Source organism: Lepidochelys kempii, chromosome 9 (assembly GCF_965140285.1).
Source record: "Lepidochelys kempii isolate rLepKem1 chromosome 9, rLepKem1.hap1, whole genome shotgun sequence".
In the NCBI taxonomy this organism is placed as follows: domain Eukaryota; kingdom Metazoa; phylum Chordata; order Testudines; family Cheloniidae; genus Lepidochelys; species Lepidochelys kempii.
Window position 1 is genome coordinate 2,398,593 of NC_136388.1, and position 17,923 is coordinate 2,416,515.

Genomic DNA, 17,923 nt, shown 5'->3' on the forward strand with positions numbered 1-17,923 from the left:
AAGGAACAAGAGAGCACAGCAGAAAAGCTCAGGACGGCTCCTAAACAGGGACTTGGAAATCTATCCTGACCCACAAGAAGGGCCTGAAAGTTTTATTCTCATTTCCAAGTTGAAAGAAATGAAAAGCACAGATTAGGCCGAAAAGCCCCAATCAAAGAGGGACAGACATGCTTCAATGCAAATAAGAGAAAAAAGATACGAGGGGACCTGGACCAGAGGCATCCAGGGTAGGACTGCGATAATATTTAGACTGCAGCTTATGAATGTGTTGAATGTGAGATTCCTCTCCTGTTAAAAATGACATCTGTAGTTGTCATTTCTGACACGAGAGTTAACGCCTGGGTAACCAGATTTCTTGTAAGTTACATTTGCCAGGTACCCGGACAATGATGGTTCCTTCAGTCCAGTGCCCGACATCGCAGTCCACACAAGACAGACTAGATTATTCTGGGATAAACAGAACACGGGACAAAAAAACCAACCAATCCCCAAACTGCATGATTCACTGAAAATCTTCTGATCGTATGACTTGACGGTACTCAAGAACAGGGATACTCACCACACAGGCCACAGAGCTGGCCCTTGTAACAACCGGACACTGAGACCTCCACATAGTGATTGCCGTCAAATCTGACCCAGAGACCAAAATCAGTTTCCAAAAGCACGTAGCGCCCGCTGATCTGGACCTTGATCTTGTTTTCAATCACCACGGGCAGGTTCCTTCTGGTGCCATTCACCTGAATAACACGTTGGGAAAGTCTGGTCACGACTAGGTACCCCCATAATTCCCAGGGAATCGCCCGTGAATAGTCTAGCCAACGAGTTCACTGGCAGGAATGTTCTCATTCACACTGGGAATTTGGAGGAAATCTGACAGAAAGTTCACAGAAAGCCATTTTCAACTGCCAATCCTGAGTATTCTCCGGGGAAGCCTCATTCTAAGAAGCACACCCAACCAATGAGAAAACAGAAACTCACCATGTGACCTTTACGTCCAATCAAATGTCTCAATTTTTGCAGGTCTCAGTTTAAGCATGTCAGATGATTAAAATACTCCTTTTCAATAACATTTCACTTACAGTCACTTTCCTGTTCTTCAGCAAGGAAATCTGAGTTCCATAGACATCCACGTGCACCGACTTTACATAGGAAACTTTGGTATTGGAGCCCCTGTGCTCATTGGTGGTGGACACGTCAAAGGGTGGAAGCCCCCTGGAGCCGTTGCACACTTTGGAGAGGGTGTAAGTGCAGTTTCCCATGAAATGGTGAACTCTGCCATCAAACGTGTAGTAATGCGGGTCCCCTGAGGCACTGCAGGTGGCACGGCCTTAAAAGGAAGAAACGTGGATTTATCCCCTGCAAATCCCTCCCACGTAACTGCACCCCTGTCACCTGCGCTCCACCGAGCACTTCATGTTGGTGCGCACTTCCTGCTCACGCCACTTCAGAGCTCACAGAAACAGCATCGACCGGGAACAGAGTGGGGAGGAGGCAGGCAAGCTGCCCCATCCCTAAATGCCATTGTGCTGTAACTGGAAGACATCTGCGAGGTTCCCTGGAAACTCAGGGAAGTCGTCCTCCCTGACGTGGGTCTTGATCTGGTGATGCGGAAACTAGGCTGAGACCTTCCAAACTCATTTTCCCTTCTGATCGGGGACAAGATCTGAACCCTGCTCTCACAGGGGGAGTGGGCCTCGGGAAGAAGCAGGAGTGGTCACCGTCAGGTCATATGAATTTCTGGCAGTGCAGATCTCGAGAGAGGAAGCTCCCATGTATCGCAACCCATTTCGCCACTTGAGAAGCTAAGTGACGAGCACAAGGCTCCACTGCAAGTCAGTGGCATCCCACGGAATAATAACGAGATGACGTGACTCCCTGTATCCTGCTTTCACCAGAAGTGACCACTTCCTTTTACAACCAATACAGTGTTCATGTTCCTCGGCTATGCCCAGCAATGTGATTTCTGAACACCTAGGAAACTGACAATAGCATTGTGGTTGCGTGAAACCCACTGGAAATATCTCATGGATTTTTCAAACTCTGTTACCTAGAAATGGAGGACACAGAACCAAAAATTCATTGTTAAAGAAGAGCACTCTTGGTCTACGTTGAATCTCAGCTCTAACGCTAAGGCTTTGGTTCTAAGTTGGAGCCAAACCCAGAAGAGACGTAGTAAACGGAAGCATATAAGATGTGGTTAAGTGCCTCTGAGAAGAGTTCGCAAGAGTTTGCTCTGTCCGCTCTGACCCCGAGCACTAGGGCAATCCCCAGGTTGTCCTCCAGCAAGACTCAAAGGCTTAGACAAACCTGCACTAGTTCCACACTTGGCTAGAGCTACCAGCTGCTTTACCATTTGTAAGGTGAAAAGGTTTTGGGTCGCACCGATGGAATAACTCTACCTGGGGGACTGGTCAGCATTACTGTTGGACTTGCCTTCCTAAAACATAAATGTGGAGTTTTCAAACAGCTATTAGGGTGGGAACGTAATCTGCAGTCAGGCACCAATTTCTCACCCCACATGTGAATGGGGAGGAGCTTTGTCCAACACAGAGGAACCCACGTTACCTGTCTGACAGGGCTCTGCTGTCGTTGGAGTTGCTGTGGTCGGGGAGTTTCCTGGCAAAATATACAAAGGAAATAACATGAAGAGGTTGGTCACTCTGTTCTGTGAGGAGTAGACTAGGACGACTCTTGAACAGTTTCCTCTTGGACTTTAAATGATCATGTGATCAGGAGAAATGTGATTCGACAAACACTGAGCGCAATCTCAAAACGTAATAGCTCTTAAAACGCCTCACGATAAACAGACGGAACGTGTCTTTACCACCTGCCCCCCAACTCCACCCCCAGTCCTCCTCGGTGAGTAGAGAGAAGGATTTAGTCTCAGCCACAGTCTCCTAGCAGATTAACCTGTGCTGCTTATTGTGTGGGGCGGAGTGGTCTCCGAAGCAGGGCTTGTTCCTTGCACTGTTGTAGACTCTAACGAGATGATCACAGCATTGGTTGGTGAGGGCCAGGAACCCAGCGTGAGGTTCAGTAACATACATGGTGGGAACTGGGGACCCTTCTCCAAAATGAACCGTTCTGCCTCCCAGATGTTACGTTCTTTGGAACCTCATCTGCACCCAGCCACCGAGTTCACAGCCCACCAGGAAATGTCCAGGAGATTGAGGAAGCACTGAGAGATCCACCTTACCTGATGGACTGGTGCCTACTGTAGTTGGACTTGAAGTCGTCGAGGCATCTACTGGAAAAAGACACAAAGACATTCACGTTGAGAGGCTGTTCATGCTGTTCTATGAAAAGTTCTATAGGATAACCCTCGGAAGCTCTTTTTTAGACTGCAGATGGCCACGTGTGAGAAATGTGATTCTAGAAACACAGAGCACATGACATGTACCCAAACAGCACCCAGCATCCAGAGACACGTCATTCTCAGAGATGCCTGTCATGCAAAACACCTGCGACCTGGTAGCTCTGCCAGAAAACGGAGAAGAGTGAATGTGCCCGCGGGCTCTCTGCACCGTGCAGATGACCTGTGTCTACCCCTGCGCGCGAGTACTTTGCAAGAGCAACTTAGACTCTTGGTAGTTTTTAATTTGCCTCCCCCCCGCAGCCCATTGGTACTTTCCTAAATCAACCCCTTTGAGTTCAACGTTTGCGTTTGTGGCATTGGGTGATTTGGGGCTTGATTCTGCATTCCCTACTCAGGTCAAACTCCAGTGATCCTGCAAAGGTCTATGCCAGCTCCACTCCCACTGCAGGGGAGGGAGCTCCGTGATGGCAAGATAGGGGATTTGTCTTTGACTGTCTCTTTGCACTGGCAAGAATCAGCCGTCAGCTCCTTCCTGTGCCATCACATAAGGGATAAAGTATCTGGAAAAAGTCCTTCTGGACCAGAAGCCTCTGATTACTGAACTCACACGTGGAACCTTTTTCAGGGAGGACTCACCAGTGGGGTAACAGCCCAGCTCCCCGTCCTGAACACCGCAGATCTCTAGCGGTCCACACGCCCAGCCTGTGCAGGTGATGTTGTTATTGCTGTTGCAGGTGCAGTGCTCAGTGCAGGCGTCGTGGGTGAACCAGCTCTCACCCAGCTGTGAGAGAACGGAGAAGCACTTGACTAGATAATCGTAGAAAGTCTATCGACTAGTGTCACCTACGTGCGGTGCTTTGCAAACTCTGGGTCCTGCCCCAGTCCTGGGTCACGGAATGGAAGGCGCTGGGTCGCGGCACCTCGGGCCAGCCCCCCACCGGGCTGTTAAAATGCCGTCGGCTGTGCTTTTCGGCTAAGGCCGGCTAGTCCCTACCCATTCCCGCACTGCGCAGCGCCCCCACAAACTGAGTGCGGGGGTGGGGAGCGATGCCTGTGAGCGAGAGCCACGCAGAGCCGCCTGCGTGCCTCCTCCTAGGAGCCAGACATGCTTCTGGATGTTTCTGGGGCCCAGTGTGGTCTGCAGTGCCAGGACAGGCGGGAAGCCTTCCTCTGCACCCCAGCTCCGCTGCTCACCAGGACCTTCCGGAGGTAAGCCCGTGTCCGAACCCCGTGCCCCAATCCCCTGCCCCAGCCCTGAGCACCCTCCCCATACCCTGCATCCCAAACACTCTGTCCCCGACCCCACCTCAGAGCCTGCACCCCCAGCCGAGAGCCCTGAGTCCCTGCCACACCCCAACCCCCTGCCCCAATCCTGAGCCACCCCCAAATCCGGAGCCCTCTGCTGCAGCCCACAGCCCTCAGCCCCAGCCGAGAGCCTGCACCCCCAGCTCAGAGACCTGACCCCTTCCGCACCCCAACCCCATGCCCCAGCCAGAGCCCCATCCCGCACCCTGAACCCCTCATTCCCGGCTCCACCCCGCAGCCCTCACCCCCACACCCCAATCCCCTGCTCAAGCCCTAAGACCCTCCCACACCCCAAACCCCTCATCCCAGCTCCGCTGCGTCGCTGGTATCAACAATTTTCTTCAACTGGGCCACAAAAACAAGAGTTTCAAAACTCCTGCCCTAGTGGATAATCAAAGGAGTTGAGAACAGTTCAATGCCTTTGATACTCTCCATGCTACGAGCTCCCTCCCTAGTGTGACACTGTGGCCCAGGAGAAGGTGTCTGGGACTGGGACACTTGAGACCTGCGTTCTAGTCTCAGCACTGGCCTGCTGGATGAGCTTACGCAAGCCATTTGACCGCTCGGTGCCTCAGTTTCCCCTTCTGTAAACTGGAGAGAATGATACCGACCTCCTTGGTAAAGCGCTTTGAGATCTGCTCTTGACAAGAGCTAGGAATGGTTATTATTTACATGAACAATTAGATCCACACAACCCACTGACCTGAGCCCAGAGGAAGTTAGTCTCTCTTCATTAATTATGATCAGTTACAGTCACAGTGAAAGAATCTGGGGGTTGTTGTGTCTGTGTCTAGGTGCGCGGGTAACTTGCCTGATGATAGTGGTTGTTGCCATCCACACAACCGCAGCTGCTCTCCGGCACACAGGTGTCTCCACTCAGAACGTAGCCTTCGTTACAGAAACAGCCTTCCACTGGTAAGGAGCTGCAAGGGCTAAACGCAGAGGGAGTCACGCAGGTGGAAGGACACCTGCTCCCACAGCTCTTGTACTGGCTTCCTCCCGGACAGGAGATTGCTGCAAGTGAGAAGAAAAACCCACATCACTGAAAGGAAAAGATCCCAAAGCAATTCTCTTAAAACTTCCCCTCTTTGTTCCAGGACAGCAAAGGGTGGTTAGAAAGCTCTGCATATGGTGACTGCTCTGTGCTGAGGTTTTTCTCCAGGGACAGAGTGGAAAGCCTTTGTGCAGGGAATGACAGACAGACAGACAGACTAATGACGCCTGGTTGGGGACCGGTTGTATCCAGGGATCGGAAATAGGCAACAGGATACAAGTCCAGCCTTTCACCTATTGACGTGGACATCGGCTGAAACGCGCCTCCGGTGGCTTGTCTCTCGCAGCGCACAGCTGGCTGGTGGCCCGTGGAAAGCAGCCGAGATGGGTCATCGGTGTCCAGTGGCTTTCCACGCTCTGACTCTAGAGAGTCCTGTCCTTCTGCTGGTTGGCCGTTCACTCCCTCCAAGTCTCCACACTTCCCCTGCCCTCTGCACACCTGGCCTTCCCCTCTGCCCCTACCTCCTCCCTTCACTGTCCCCTCTCCCGTCCTCCTCCCTTTGCAGCTAATCCCCTCCCGACAAACCAAACCAACCAACCCAATCGCGGCAGGCCCAGGTCGTTTACAATCCAGACCCCTGCTCACTCTGCTTGTGTCTTACTCCCTCCCGCAGCCTGCGCCTGTCTTGCTTAGACAGTGTGGAATGGGGCTTCGGAACAGGGGCTGTCCTCTGTTGCTTAGACAGTACCCAGAGCAATGGGCCCCCATCTCAGCTGGGGTCCATAGGTGCTGCTCTAATATACAGAAGAAATCATACGAACAATTTAGGGATAAGGAGGAGACTTTAGTGGGGGTACAATGCCCCAAATCTTCCTACTGCAGAGTTTTTTGCACCTTCCTCTGAAGCAGCTGATGATGGGGGCCGTCAGAGGCAGGATCCTGAGTTTGCTGGCACATGGCTCGGTTCCGAGAAGGCCCTTCCAATGGGGACCGCTTATTGCCTCAAGAGGACCTCTCCAGAACAGAGCTCATGCAGCCCGTGCACACAAGGTGGGGAAGGTCACCCTGCTGCTTCCTGGGCAGCAGATCTTCTAAGGGCTAATGGAGCAATGGTGGCCCTGATTCTCCTCTGGCTGACTCCAGCTTTACACTGGAGTACCTCCATGGACTTCAGTGGCTACTGCTGATTCACACCAATGGAAGTGAGCAAAGACACAGACCCTCTTCCTCTAAAACTGCCAGGCTAGTACCTTTCACAAGGACCTAACATTCCTTCCTAACAATTACAAAGAGAAGGGACTGTGGGGAGTTTCACTCGAGTCGCGGCTACTGTTTCTTCCACGGCAGCTCCCCAGACTGGAGACGCTCTTTGGATAAACAGAGCATTTCAACCTCTCAGGCGCTCTTACTTTACCAGCGCTAAATTCAGACAAATTAATACTTAGATGCTTTGTGAGGCTAGATCAGATTCAGTCTGAATATTATACCTAACCTGGCAGGATCCAGTGTAGAACTGGACCAGACTCAGGGCAAGAGAACGGAGAGACCACCCTCAAAGCATGACAGAAGAGGAAAGTGCATGCCGTCAGGGAATAGAGGAAGCTCTAATTTGAAGAGCTTCTTGCATGATGAAAGTTGAATTCCAGAACTTAATAGAGATCAATTACAACACTCACGGCACAAAGTATTATTTCTCCATTCTCTGCAGATCCCAGCATTTGTGCACGACTCTGCATAAGCCTGCAGCCCATTGCATAAGGACACTGTCGGCTCCTTCGTGTGACACATGTCGTAAACACAGTTTTCCAAGAAAATCTCTGGAGCTACTTTGGCGTGACAGTCCTTGAAGATACCTATGTTAAGTCAGGAAAGAAACAGAATCACAGAAGGGAAGATGGAAGAAGCCGAGCGGTGCCACTAACCATCCCCTGTCATGGCAAGGAGTCAGTGCTCCCTGGCCAGTGTAGGCTGACCAGCTCGCTAGACTCAGCCAGACCAAACCTGGAGCTGAATACACCCAAACACTGATGAGATTTGGCTCAGTTTGGCTTAGGCCTGTCTCTACCATTTGCAGGGTAAGTACAACGTCACTCAAAGCGGACACCCTTGTTCTTGATAGAGAGCTAGCAACGCCCTGGTAGTTACTGTTTCCGGAGGAGGGAAGGCCTAAAGCACTTCAGCTACCCCTGTAAGAAAGCGGGCAATGGGGACCACCACACTATGTCTCTGCTGCAGCAGAGTGGAAATTAATGGGAGCACTGTGCGGGCAGGAGCGGCAGAACGAGGCCCTAGAAGTGCAATGCCCAAATAGTCATCACATCCTGGTGCCATCTCAATGCACGATACACTCTGAGCAGGTAACTCAGGGCAACTCCTGGGGCTTCTAGTTCAGCTTTTCGCACTGGGGGCCATACACATGTCCCTGGGGACTCGGGGCCGTGGTCCCAGGGAGCGAGGTCGGGACGAAGGCAAGGGCAGGCTGTCATTGGGAGTGATTTCAATCAGCTCGCCCAGGACTCAGCCATGGGCATCGTACCTGTCGGGTCGGTGATCATGCCACAAGCTGTGTCCTCCCTCGCTTCGCTCTCCAGCTGGGGGTCACAGACCAGCACTTGGTCAGGGGAGCATCTGGCAAGAGAGAGAAAAGTTTCTGATGAATGTTTCTTTATCTCCCCGGGCCAGATCTGGACAGGACGATTCCACGTCTGCCCAGCCACAGAGCGGACTCCAGGCTCCCTGAAAGGCTGCGTTCTGCCCCCACCTCCCCCACCACAGGAGGGGGCTCCCATTCCCGCACTGGGCACCTTGGGGTGCTCCACGACTCAGACGGAGTTGAATGAGGGGTGGAACACACTGCTGCGGGAACCAGTGGATCGGTCCGGCTCCTGACTGGGACAGCAAGTGACCTCCCACCCACCAGCAGGTCTTCCTGGACTGGGGGACAGCAGACCTGCGAAGGCAGATGGTAGCAGGCCAGCCACTCACCGCCTGCTTATGCTCAGCTGGGGAGGGGGCTCTTGGGTGTACGGGAGAGGATGGTTGTGCTCAGCCCCAGGAGGAGCCGAGGTGGTGGACCCCTGGATGGGCGCCCTGCGGCTGAGTAGGCAGCACGCTTTCCTAGAGCTTTTGTAGCAAAGACCCCTGATTAGCGTCCTGCTGTACGTACATGGTGTTATTCTCTGCCACCAGCCAGCTCTCTCCAAGCTCCGTGGAATCTCCTGCAATGCTGCCATTCGGCTTTAGGTTGTCATCCTTTGCATCGCCGTTGTAATTACCTATCCAAAATGAAAACCGTGTAGATTACTTGAAATTCACAACTCCACAATGCACACTAGCGTGTGGTTGTCAATCACATTTTAATGAACCGGCTAGCGTGTATGTGCACCAGTGTCCACTCCGGGAAGGAGTACGAACTGCTCCCTACGCGGCTCAGACACCGCACTGCTCACAGCTGAGGAAGATTCCATGGGAGATTAAATGGTAGGGGTCTGTGAGTTTGGAGCAAATGGTTTGGCGTTCCGATTGTGTCAGATCACACGGTGACTCGGGTAAATGGGTGACAATACAATGAGAACTAACCCGCACCCTTACACTCAAATTCTATCATTTCCGAGGCTTAGAAGCCCTGGGGGTAACACTCAAGGAGACGTCATCCCATGGGGAATTTCCAGTCCATCCAGATCCAGGGAGAACCAGAAAACTCACAACACAACCTACTCTTACAATTTAATTCCAGGTGTTTAATTCCAGGTAATTTAATTCTGTGCAGGTGGCTGGGTGGCGTTGGTGGCCCCTGACCTACAGGAGGTGAGAGTAGATGATGTGTGGTCCCTGCTGGCCTTAAACTCGAGCAGTCCAATTTTCAAAGCTCAATTTTCATCCCAGAGAAATGTGGATGAGCCTCTGATAAGCATCTGGGCTTCCGGACTGTTATTCCACGTATCGGGGTCCATTGGCCCTTTAAGCCTAGAGGCAGCCAGAAGACCCCGTTCCAGGAATACAGGAAGGAACAAAGGCAAAGGAAATGGCCTAAGCCAGAAGCGAGGAAGCGGTCCTAGGGAATGAGTAGTTGGATGGGAAAACCCAGGACGCTGCCCCTGTAAGGGACCGAGCCTGGGAGTCCTGTAGTGCAGAGCAGGGCAGGGCTCCTCTCTCTTCCAGCCAACTGCCTTCTCCCTCAGAACAGGGAGAGGCTGACAGGAGAAGGAAGCCAAAGCAAGGAGGCTGAGCTCCAGCTGTGAAGGACTGGGAACAGTAGTTTCCCCAGGAGCAGATGGGCACAGAAGGAGAGCCCCGGATGTGGAAGAAGAATCATAGAATCACAGAATATCAGGGTTGGAAGGGACCTCAGCTTTGCACTGTTTCTTTTTAAAAACTAGCCCCAGACGGGGGTGCGCATAGCCACAAACTACACCATCTGCTCAAGAAACTCCCTGAAAAAGCACAAGAACAAATCCGCAGAGACACACCCCGAGAACTCCGACCAGGGGTATTCTGTCTGCTACCCAAGATCCATAAACCTGGAAATCCCTGACGCCCCATCATCTCAGGCATTGGCACCCTGACAGCAGGATTGTCTCGCTATGTAGACTCCCTACCAGCACTCCCAGCTATCTTCGAGACACCACTGACTTCCTGAGGAAACTACAATCCATCGGTGATCTTCCTGATAACACCATCCTGGCCACTATGGATGTAGAAGCCCTCTACACCAACATTCCACACAAAGATGGACTACAGGCCGTCAGGAACAGGATCCCCGATAACGTCACGGCAAACCTGGTGGCTGATCTTTGTGACTTTGTCCTCACCCATAACTATTCCACATTTGGGGACAATGTATACCTTCAAATCAGCGGCACTGCTATGGGTACCCACATGGCCGCACAGTATGCCAACATTTTATGGCTGACTTAGAACAACGCTTCCTCAGCTCTCGTCCCCTAAGGCCCCTACTCTACTTGTGCTACATTGATGACATCTTCATCATCTGGACCCACGGAAAAGAAGCCCTTGAGGAATTCCACCATGATTTCAACAATTTCCATCCCACCATCAACCTCAGCCTGGACCAGTCCACACAAGAGATCCACTTCCTGGACACTACGGTGCTAATAAGGGATGGTCACATCAACACCATCCTATACCAGAAACCTACTGACCGCTATGCTTACCTACATGCCTCCAGCTTTCATCCAGACCACACCACACAATCCATCATCTACAGCCAAGCCCTATAATACAACCGCATTTGCTCCAACCCCTCAGACAAACACCTACAAGATCTCTATCAAGCGTTCTTACAACTACAATACCCACCTGCTGAAGTGAAGAAACAGATTGAGAGAGCCAGAAGAGTACCCAGAAGTTGCCTACTACAGGACAGGACCAACAAAGAAAATAACAGAACGCTACTCGCCATCACCTTCAGCCCCCAACTAAAGCCTCTCCAACACATCATCAAGGATCTACAACCTATGCTGAAGGATGACCCATCACTCTCACAGATCTTGGGAGACAGGCCAGTCCTTGCTTACAGACAGCCCCCCAACCTGAAGCAAATACTCACCAGCAACTACACACCACACAACAAAAACACAAACCCAGGAACCTACCCTTGCAGCAAAGCCCGTTGCCAACTGTGTCCACATATCTATTCGGGGGACACCATCACAGGGCCTAATCACATCAGCCACACTATCAGAGGCTCGTTCACCTGCACATCTACCAATGTGATATGTGCCAGCAATGCCCCTCGGCCATGTACATTGGCCAAACCGGACAGTCTCTACGTAAAAGAATAAATGGACACAAATCAGAGGTCAAGAATTATAACATTCAAAAACCAGTGGGAGAACACTTCAATCTCTTTGGTCACTCGATTATACACCTAAAAGTGGCCATACTTCAACAAAAAAACTTCAGAAACAGACTCCAACGAGAGACTGCTGAATTGCAATTAATTTGCAAACTGGATACAGTTAACTTAGGCTTGAATCAAGACTGGGAATGGATGTGTCATTACACAAAGTAAAACTATTTCCCCTTGTTTATTCCCACCCTTCACCCCCCCCACTGTTACTCACACGTTCTTGTCAACAGCTGGAAATGGCCGACCTTGATTAGCACTACATAAGGTTCCCCCATGCCCCCGCTCTCGTGCTGGTAATAGCTCACCTTATCTGACCACTCTCGTTACAGTCTGTATGGTAACACCCATTGTTTCATGTTCTCTGTGTATATAAAATCTACCCACTGTATTTGCCGCTGTATGCATCCGATGAAGTGAGCTGTAGCTCACGAAAGCTTATGCTCAAATAAATTGGTTAGTCTCTAAGGTGCCACAAGTCCTCCTTTTCTCATAGCCACAGTGGGTGCTCAGGAGGGAAGCAGCCCTGACACATCCCTGTTGAACCTGCTGAGCTTCAAGTATTGCCAGGCTTGTCTCCTGGCAATCTAACTGGTCTCTGCTTGCTTCAGAGCGGAGTTTCTCACTCATCACCCACGTGTGTTAACCTGGAGTCTCCTTTGCTGTGTCACTAGATCAGAACTGGGTCTCTTACATGCATCAAATACATGTCTCTGACCTCTCTCTGGCATCTGCTCTATTCCGTCTTGCTGGACTCTCAAGGGCTCGCTGCGATTTGTATCCTGCACGGCACCCAACATTTGGTTACGCTTGACAAAGAATACCAAAGAATTGTGGAGATTAAACATGAAAAGGACATACACTGGGTTATCTACTCCATCTTCTCGGCTACTTCAGCACTGGTCCCCAGAGGACCATTTTCTAATGCTTTGTCTTGCAGCAGACCCACCTTCTGCTGCAGCTGGACAACTAAAAACAGCTCTAAAAAGAAGGCTCAGTGATCAGAGAAGCCTTTGCCTGTGCTCGGACTGTGACTACGACAGTGCGGAGACAGTATGCTTCTGCGAGTGCAAGGAACAAGAGAGCACAGCAGAAAAGCTCAGGACGGCTCCTAAACAGGGACTTGGAAATCTATCCTGACCCACAAGAAGGGCCTGAAAGTTTTATTCTCATTTCCAAGTTGAAAGAAATGAAAAGCACAGATTAGGCCGAAAAGCCCCAATCAAAGAGGGACAGACATGCTTCAATGCAAATAAGAGAAAAAAGATACGAGGGGACCTGGACCAGAGGCATCCAGGGTAGGACTGCGATAATATTTAGACTGCAGCTTATGAATGTGTTGAATGTGAGATTCCTCTCCTGTTAAAAATGACATCTGTAGTTGTCATTTCTGACACGAGAGTTAACGCCTGGGTAACCAGATTTCTTGTAAGTTACATTTGCCAGGTACCCGGGCAATGATGGTTCCTTCAGTCCAGTGCCCGACATCGCAGTCCACACAAGACAGACTAGATTATGCTGGGATAAACAGAACATGGGACAAAAAAACCCAACCAATCCCCAAACTGCATGATTCACTGAAAATCTTCTGATCGTATGACTTGACGGTACTCAAGAACAGGGATACTCACCACACAGGCCACAGAGCTGGCCCTTGTAACAACCGGACACTGAGACCTCCACATAGTGATTGCCGTCAAATCTGACCCAGAGACCAAAATCAGTTTCCAAAAGCACGTAGCGCCCGCTGATCTGGACCTTGATCTTGTTTTCAATCACCACGGGCAGGTTCCTTCTGGTGCCATTCACCTGAATAACACGTTGGGAAAGTCTGGTCACGACTAGGTACCCCCATAATTCCCAGGGAATCGCCCGTGAATAGTCTAGCCAACGAGTTCACTGGCAGGAATGTTCTCATTCACACTGGGAATTTGGAGGAAATCTGACAGAAAGTTCACAGAAAGCCATTTTCAACTGCCAATCCTGAGTATTCTCCGGGGAAGCCTCATTCTAAGAAGCACACCCAACCAATGAGAAAACAGAAACTCACCATGTGACCTTTACGTCCAATCAAATGTCTCAATTTTTGCAGGTCTCAGTTTAAGCATGTCAGATGATTAAAATACTCCTTTTCAATAACATTTCACTTACAGTCACTTTCCTGTTCTTCAGCAAGGAAATCTGAGTTCCATAGACATCCACGTGCACCGACTTTACATAGGAAACTTTGGTATTGGAGCCCCTGTGCTCATTGGTGGTGGACACGTCAAAGGGTGGAAGCCCCCTGGAGCCGTTGCACACTTTGGAGAGGGTGTAAGTGCAGTTTCCCATGAAATGGTGAACTCTGCCATCAAACGTGTAGTAATGCGGGTCCCCTGAGGCACTGCAGGTGGCACGGCCTTAAAAGGAAGAAACGTGGATTTATCCCCTGCAAATCCCTCCCACGTAACTGCACCCCTGTCACCTGCGCTCCACCGAGCACTTCATGTTGGTGCGCACTTCCTGCTCACGCCACTTCAGAGCTCACAGAAACAGCATCGACCGGGAACAGAGTGGGGAGGAGGCAGGCAAGCTGCCCCATCCCTAAATGCCATTGTGCTGTAACTGGAAGACATCTGCGAGGTTCCCTGGAAACTCAGGGAAGTCGTCCTCCCTGACGTGGGTCTTGATCCGGTGATGCGGAAACTAGGCTGAGACCTTCCAAACTCATTTTCCCTTCTGATCGGGGACAAGATCTGAACCCTGCTCTCACAGGGGGAGTGGGCCTCGGGAAGAAGCAGGAGTGGTCACCGTCAGGTCATATGAATTTCTGGCAGTGCAGATCTCGAGAGAGGAAGCTCCCATGTATCGCAACCCATTTCGCCACTTGAGAAGCTAAGTGACGAGCACAAGGCTCCACTGCAAGTCAGTGGCATCCCACCGAATAATAACGAGATGACGTGACTCCCTGTATCCTGCTTTCACCAGAAGTGACCACTTCCTTTTACAACCAATACAGTGTTCATGTTCCTCGGCTATGCCCAGCAATGTGATTTCTGAACACCTAGGAAACTGACAATAGCATTGTGGTTGCGTGAAACCCACTGGAAATATCTCATGGATTTTTCAAACTCTGTTACCTAGAAATGGAGGACACAGAACCAAAAATTCATTGTTAAAGAAGAGCACTCTTGGTCTACGTTGAATCTCAGCTCTAACGCTAAGGCTTTGGTTCTAAGTTGGAGCCAAACCCAGAAGAGTCGTAGTAAACGGAAGCATATAAGATGTGGTTAAGTGCCTCTGAGAAGAGTTCGCAAGAGTTTGCTCTGTCCGCTCTGACCCCGAGCACTAGGGCAATCCCCAGGTTGTCCTCCAGCAAGACTCAAAGGCTTAGACAAACCTGCACTAGTTCCACACTTGGCTAGAGCTACCAGCTGCTTTACCATTTGTAAGGTGAAAAGGTTTTGGGTCGCACCGATGGAATAACTCTACCTGGGGGACTGGTCAGCATTACTGTTGGACTTGCCTTCCTAAAACATAAATGTGGAGTTTTCAAACAGCTATTAGGGTGGGAACGTAATCTGCAGTCAGGCACCAATTTCTCACCCCACATGTGAATGGGGAGGAGCTTTGTCCAACACAGAGGAACCCACGTTACCTGTCTGACAGGGCTCTGCTGTCGTTGGAGTTGCTGTGGTCGGGGAGTTTCCTGGCAAAATATACAAAGGAAATAACATGAAGAGGTTGGTCACTCTGTTCTGTGAGGAGTAGACTAGGACGACTCTTGAACAGTTTCCTCTTGGACTTTAAATGATCATGTGATCAGGAGAAATGTGATTCGACAAAGACTGAGCGCAATCTCAAAACGTAATAGCTCTTAAAACGCCTCACGATAAACAGACGGAACGTGTCTTTACCACCTGCCCCCCAACTCCACCCCCAGTCCTCCTCTGTGAGTAGAGAGAAGGATTTAGTCTCAGCCACAGTCTCCTAGCAGATTAACCTGTGCTGCTTATTGTGTGGGGCGGAGTGGTCTCCGAAGCAGGGCTTGTTCCTTGCACTGTTGTAGACTCTAACGAGATGATCACAGCATTGGTTGGTGAGGGCCAGGAACCCAGCGTGAGGTTCAGTAACATACATGGTGGGAACTGGGGACCCTTCTCCAAAATGAACCGTTCCGCCTCCCAGATGTTACGTTCTTTGGAACCTCATCTGCACCCAGCCACCGAGTTCACAGCCCACCAGGAAATGTCCAGGAGATTGAGGAAGCACTGAGAGATCCACCTTACCTGATGGACTGGTGCCTACTGCAGTTGGACTTGAAGTCGTCGAGGCGTCTACTGGAAAAAGACACAAAGACATTCACGTTGAGAGGCTGTTCATGCTGTTCTATGAAAAGTTCTATAGGATAACCCTCGGAAGCTCTTTTTTAGACTGCAGATGACCACGTGTGAGAAATGTGATTCTAGAAACACAGAGCACATGACATGTACCCAAACAGCACCCAGCATCCAGAGACACATCATTCTCAGAGACGCCTGTCATGCAAAACACCTGCGACCTGGTAGCTCTGCCAGAAAACGGAGAAGAGTGAATGTGCCCGCGGGCTCTCTGCACCGTGCAGATGACCTGTGTCTACCCCTGCGCGCGAGTACTTTGCAAGAGCAACTTAGACTCTTGGTAGTTTTTAATTTGCCTCCCCCCCGCAGCCCATTGGTACTTTCCTAAATCAACCCCTTTGAGTTCAACGTTTGCATTTGTGGCATTGGGTGATTTGGGGCTTGATTCTGCATTCCCTACTCAGGTCAAACTCCAGTGATCCTGCAAAGGTCTATGCCAGCTCCACTCCCACTGCAGGGGAGGGAGCTCCGTGATGGCAAGATAGGGGATTTGTCTTTGACTGTCTCTTTGCACTGGCAAGAATCAGCCGTCAGCTCCTTCCTGTGCCATCACATAAGGGATAAAGTATCTGGAAAAAGTCCTTCTGGACCAGAAGCCTCTGATTACTGAACTCACACGTGGAACCTTTTTCAGGGAGGACTCACCAGTGGGGTAACAGCCCAGCTCCCCGTCCTGAACACCGCAGATCTCTAGCGGTCCACACGCCCAGCCTGTGCAGGTGATGTTGTTATTGCTGTTGCAGGTGCAGTGCTCAGTGCAGGCGTCGTGGGTGAACCAGCTCTCACCCAGCTGTGAGAGAACGGAGAAGCACTTGACTAGATAATCGTAGAAAGTCTATCGACTAGTGTCACCTACGTGCGGTGCTTTGCAAACTCTGGGTCCTGCCCCAGTCCTGGGTCACGGAATGGAAGGCGCTGGGTCGCGGCACCTCGGGCCAGACCCCCACCGGGCTGTTAAAATGCCGTCGGCTGTGCTTTTCGGCTAAGGCCGGCTAGTCCCTACCCATTCCCGCACTGCGCAGCGCCCCCACAAACTGAGTGCGGGGGTGGGGAGCGATGCCTGTGGGCGAGAGCCACGCAGAGCCGCCTGCGTGCCTCCTCCTAGGAGCCAGACATGCTTCTGGATGTTTCTGGGGCCCAGTGTGGTCTGCAGTGCCAGGACAGGCGGGAAGCCTTCCTCTGCACCCCAGCTCCGCTGCTCACCAGGACCTTCCGGAGGTAAGCCCGTGTCCGAACCCCGTGCCCCAATCCCCTGCCCCAGCCCTGAGCACCCTCCCCATACCCTGCATCCCAAACACTCTGTCCCCGACCCCACCTCAGAGCCTGCACCCCCAGCCGAGAGCCCTGAGTCCCTGCCACACCCCAACCCCCTGCCCCAATCCTGAGCCACCCCCAAATCCGGAGCCCTCTGCTGCAGCCCACAGCCCTCAGCCCCAGCCGAGAGCCTGCACCCCCAGCTCAGAGACCTGACCCCTTCCGCACCCCAACCCCATGCCCCAGCCAGAGCCCCATCCCGCACCCTGAACCCCTCATTCCCGGCTCCACCCCGCAGCCCTCACCCCCACACCCCAATCCCCTGCTCAAGCCCTAAGACCCTCCCACACCCCAAACCCCTCATCCCAGCTCCGCTGCGTCGCTGGTATCAACAATTTTCTTCAACTGGGCCACAAAAACAAGAGTTTCAAAACTCCTGCCCTAGTGGATAATCAAAGGAGTTGAGAACAGTTCAATGCCTTTGATACTCTCCATGCTACGAGCTCCCTCCCTAGTGTCCCTCCCTGAGACACTGTGGCCCAGGAGAAGGTGTCTGGGACTGGGACACTTGAGACCTGCGTTCTAGTCTCAGCACTGGCCTGCTGGATGAGCTTACGCAAGCCATTTGACCGCTCGGTGCCTCAGTTTCCCCTTCTGTAAACTGGAGAGAATGATACCGACCTCCTTGGTAAAGCGCTTTGAGATCTGCTCTTGACAAGAGCTAGGAATGGTTATTATTTACATGAACAATTAGATCCACACAACCCACTGACCTGAGCCCAGAGGAAGTTAGTCTCTCTTCATTA

At 51.4% G+C, this 17,923-nt stretch overlaps 2 protein-coding genes across 2 annotated transcripts in view; both read right to left on the bottom strand.

Moving 5' to 3' along the window:
- Nucleotides 1-5,176, bottom strand: part of LOC144930861 (zonadhesin-like) — a 31,900-nt gene extending 26,724 nt beyond the window's left edge. The window contains exons 1-6 of the mRNA XM_078854319.1: nucleotides 5,168-5,176; nucleotides 3,953-4,097; nucleotides 3,197-3,247; nucleotides 2,566-2,616; nucleotides 1,080-1,327; nucleotides 560-737 (exon numbers count right to left, since the gene is read on the bottom strand). Coding sequence (XP_078710445.1) covers nucleotides 560-737; nucleotides 1,080-1,327; nucleotides 2,566-2,616; nucleotides 3,197-3,247; nucleotides 3,953-4,097; nucleotides 5,168-5,176 — 682 coding nt within the window. The remainder of the gene's footprint in view (nucleotides 1-559; nucleotides 738-1,079; nucleotides 1,328-2,565; nucleotides 2,617-3,196; nucleotides 3,248-3,952; nucleotides 4,098-5,167) is intronic.
- Nucleotides 5,177-5,411: 235 nt separating this feature from the next.
- LOC144930862 (zonadhesin-like) lies at nucleotides 5,412-17,742 on the bottom strand. Its single transcript, XM_078854320.1, has 10 exons — nucleotides 17,734-17,742; nucleotides 16,509-16,653; nucleotides 15,753-15,803; nucleotides 15,122-15,172; nucleotides 13,636-13,883; nucleotides 13,116-13,293; nucleotides 8,782-8,890; nucleotides 8,152-8,243; nucleotides 7,292-7,468; nucleotides 5,412-5,635 (listed from the first exon to the last, which is right to left on the bottom strand). Exons 1-10 carry the CDS (start codon nucleotides 17,740-17,742, stop codon nucleotides 5,412-5,414), a joined length of 1,284 nt encoding a protein of 427 aa, XP_078710446.1.
- Between the last annotated feature and the right edge of the window lie 181 nt (nucleotides 17,743-17,923).

Coding starts and splice junctions, on each gene's coding strand:
- LOC144930862 (XM_078854320.1), bottom strand. Junction 13,294..13,635: donor TGAAGAACAGGAAAGTGACT/GTAAGTGAAATG, acceptor CGTGTTATTCAG/GTGAATGGCACCAGAAGGAA. Junction 7,469..8,151: donor CATGATCACCGACCCGACAG/GTACGATGCCCA, acceptor GACTTAACATAG/GTATCTTCAAGGACTGTCAC.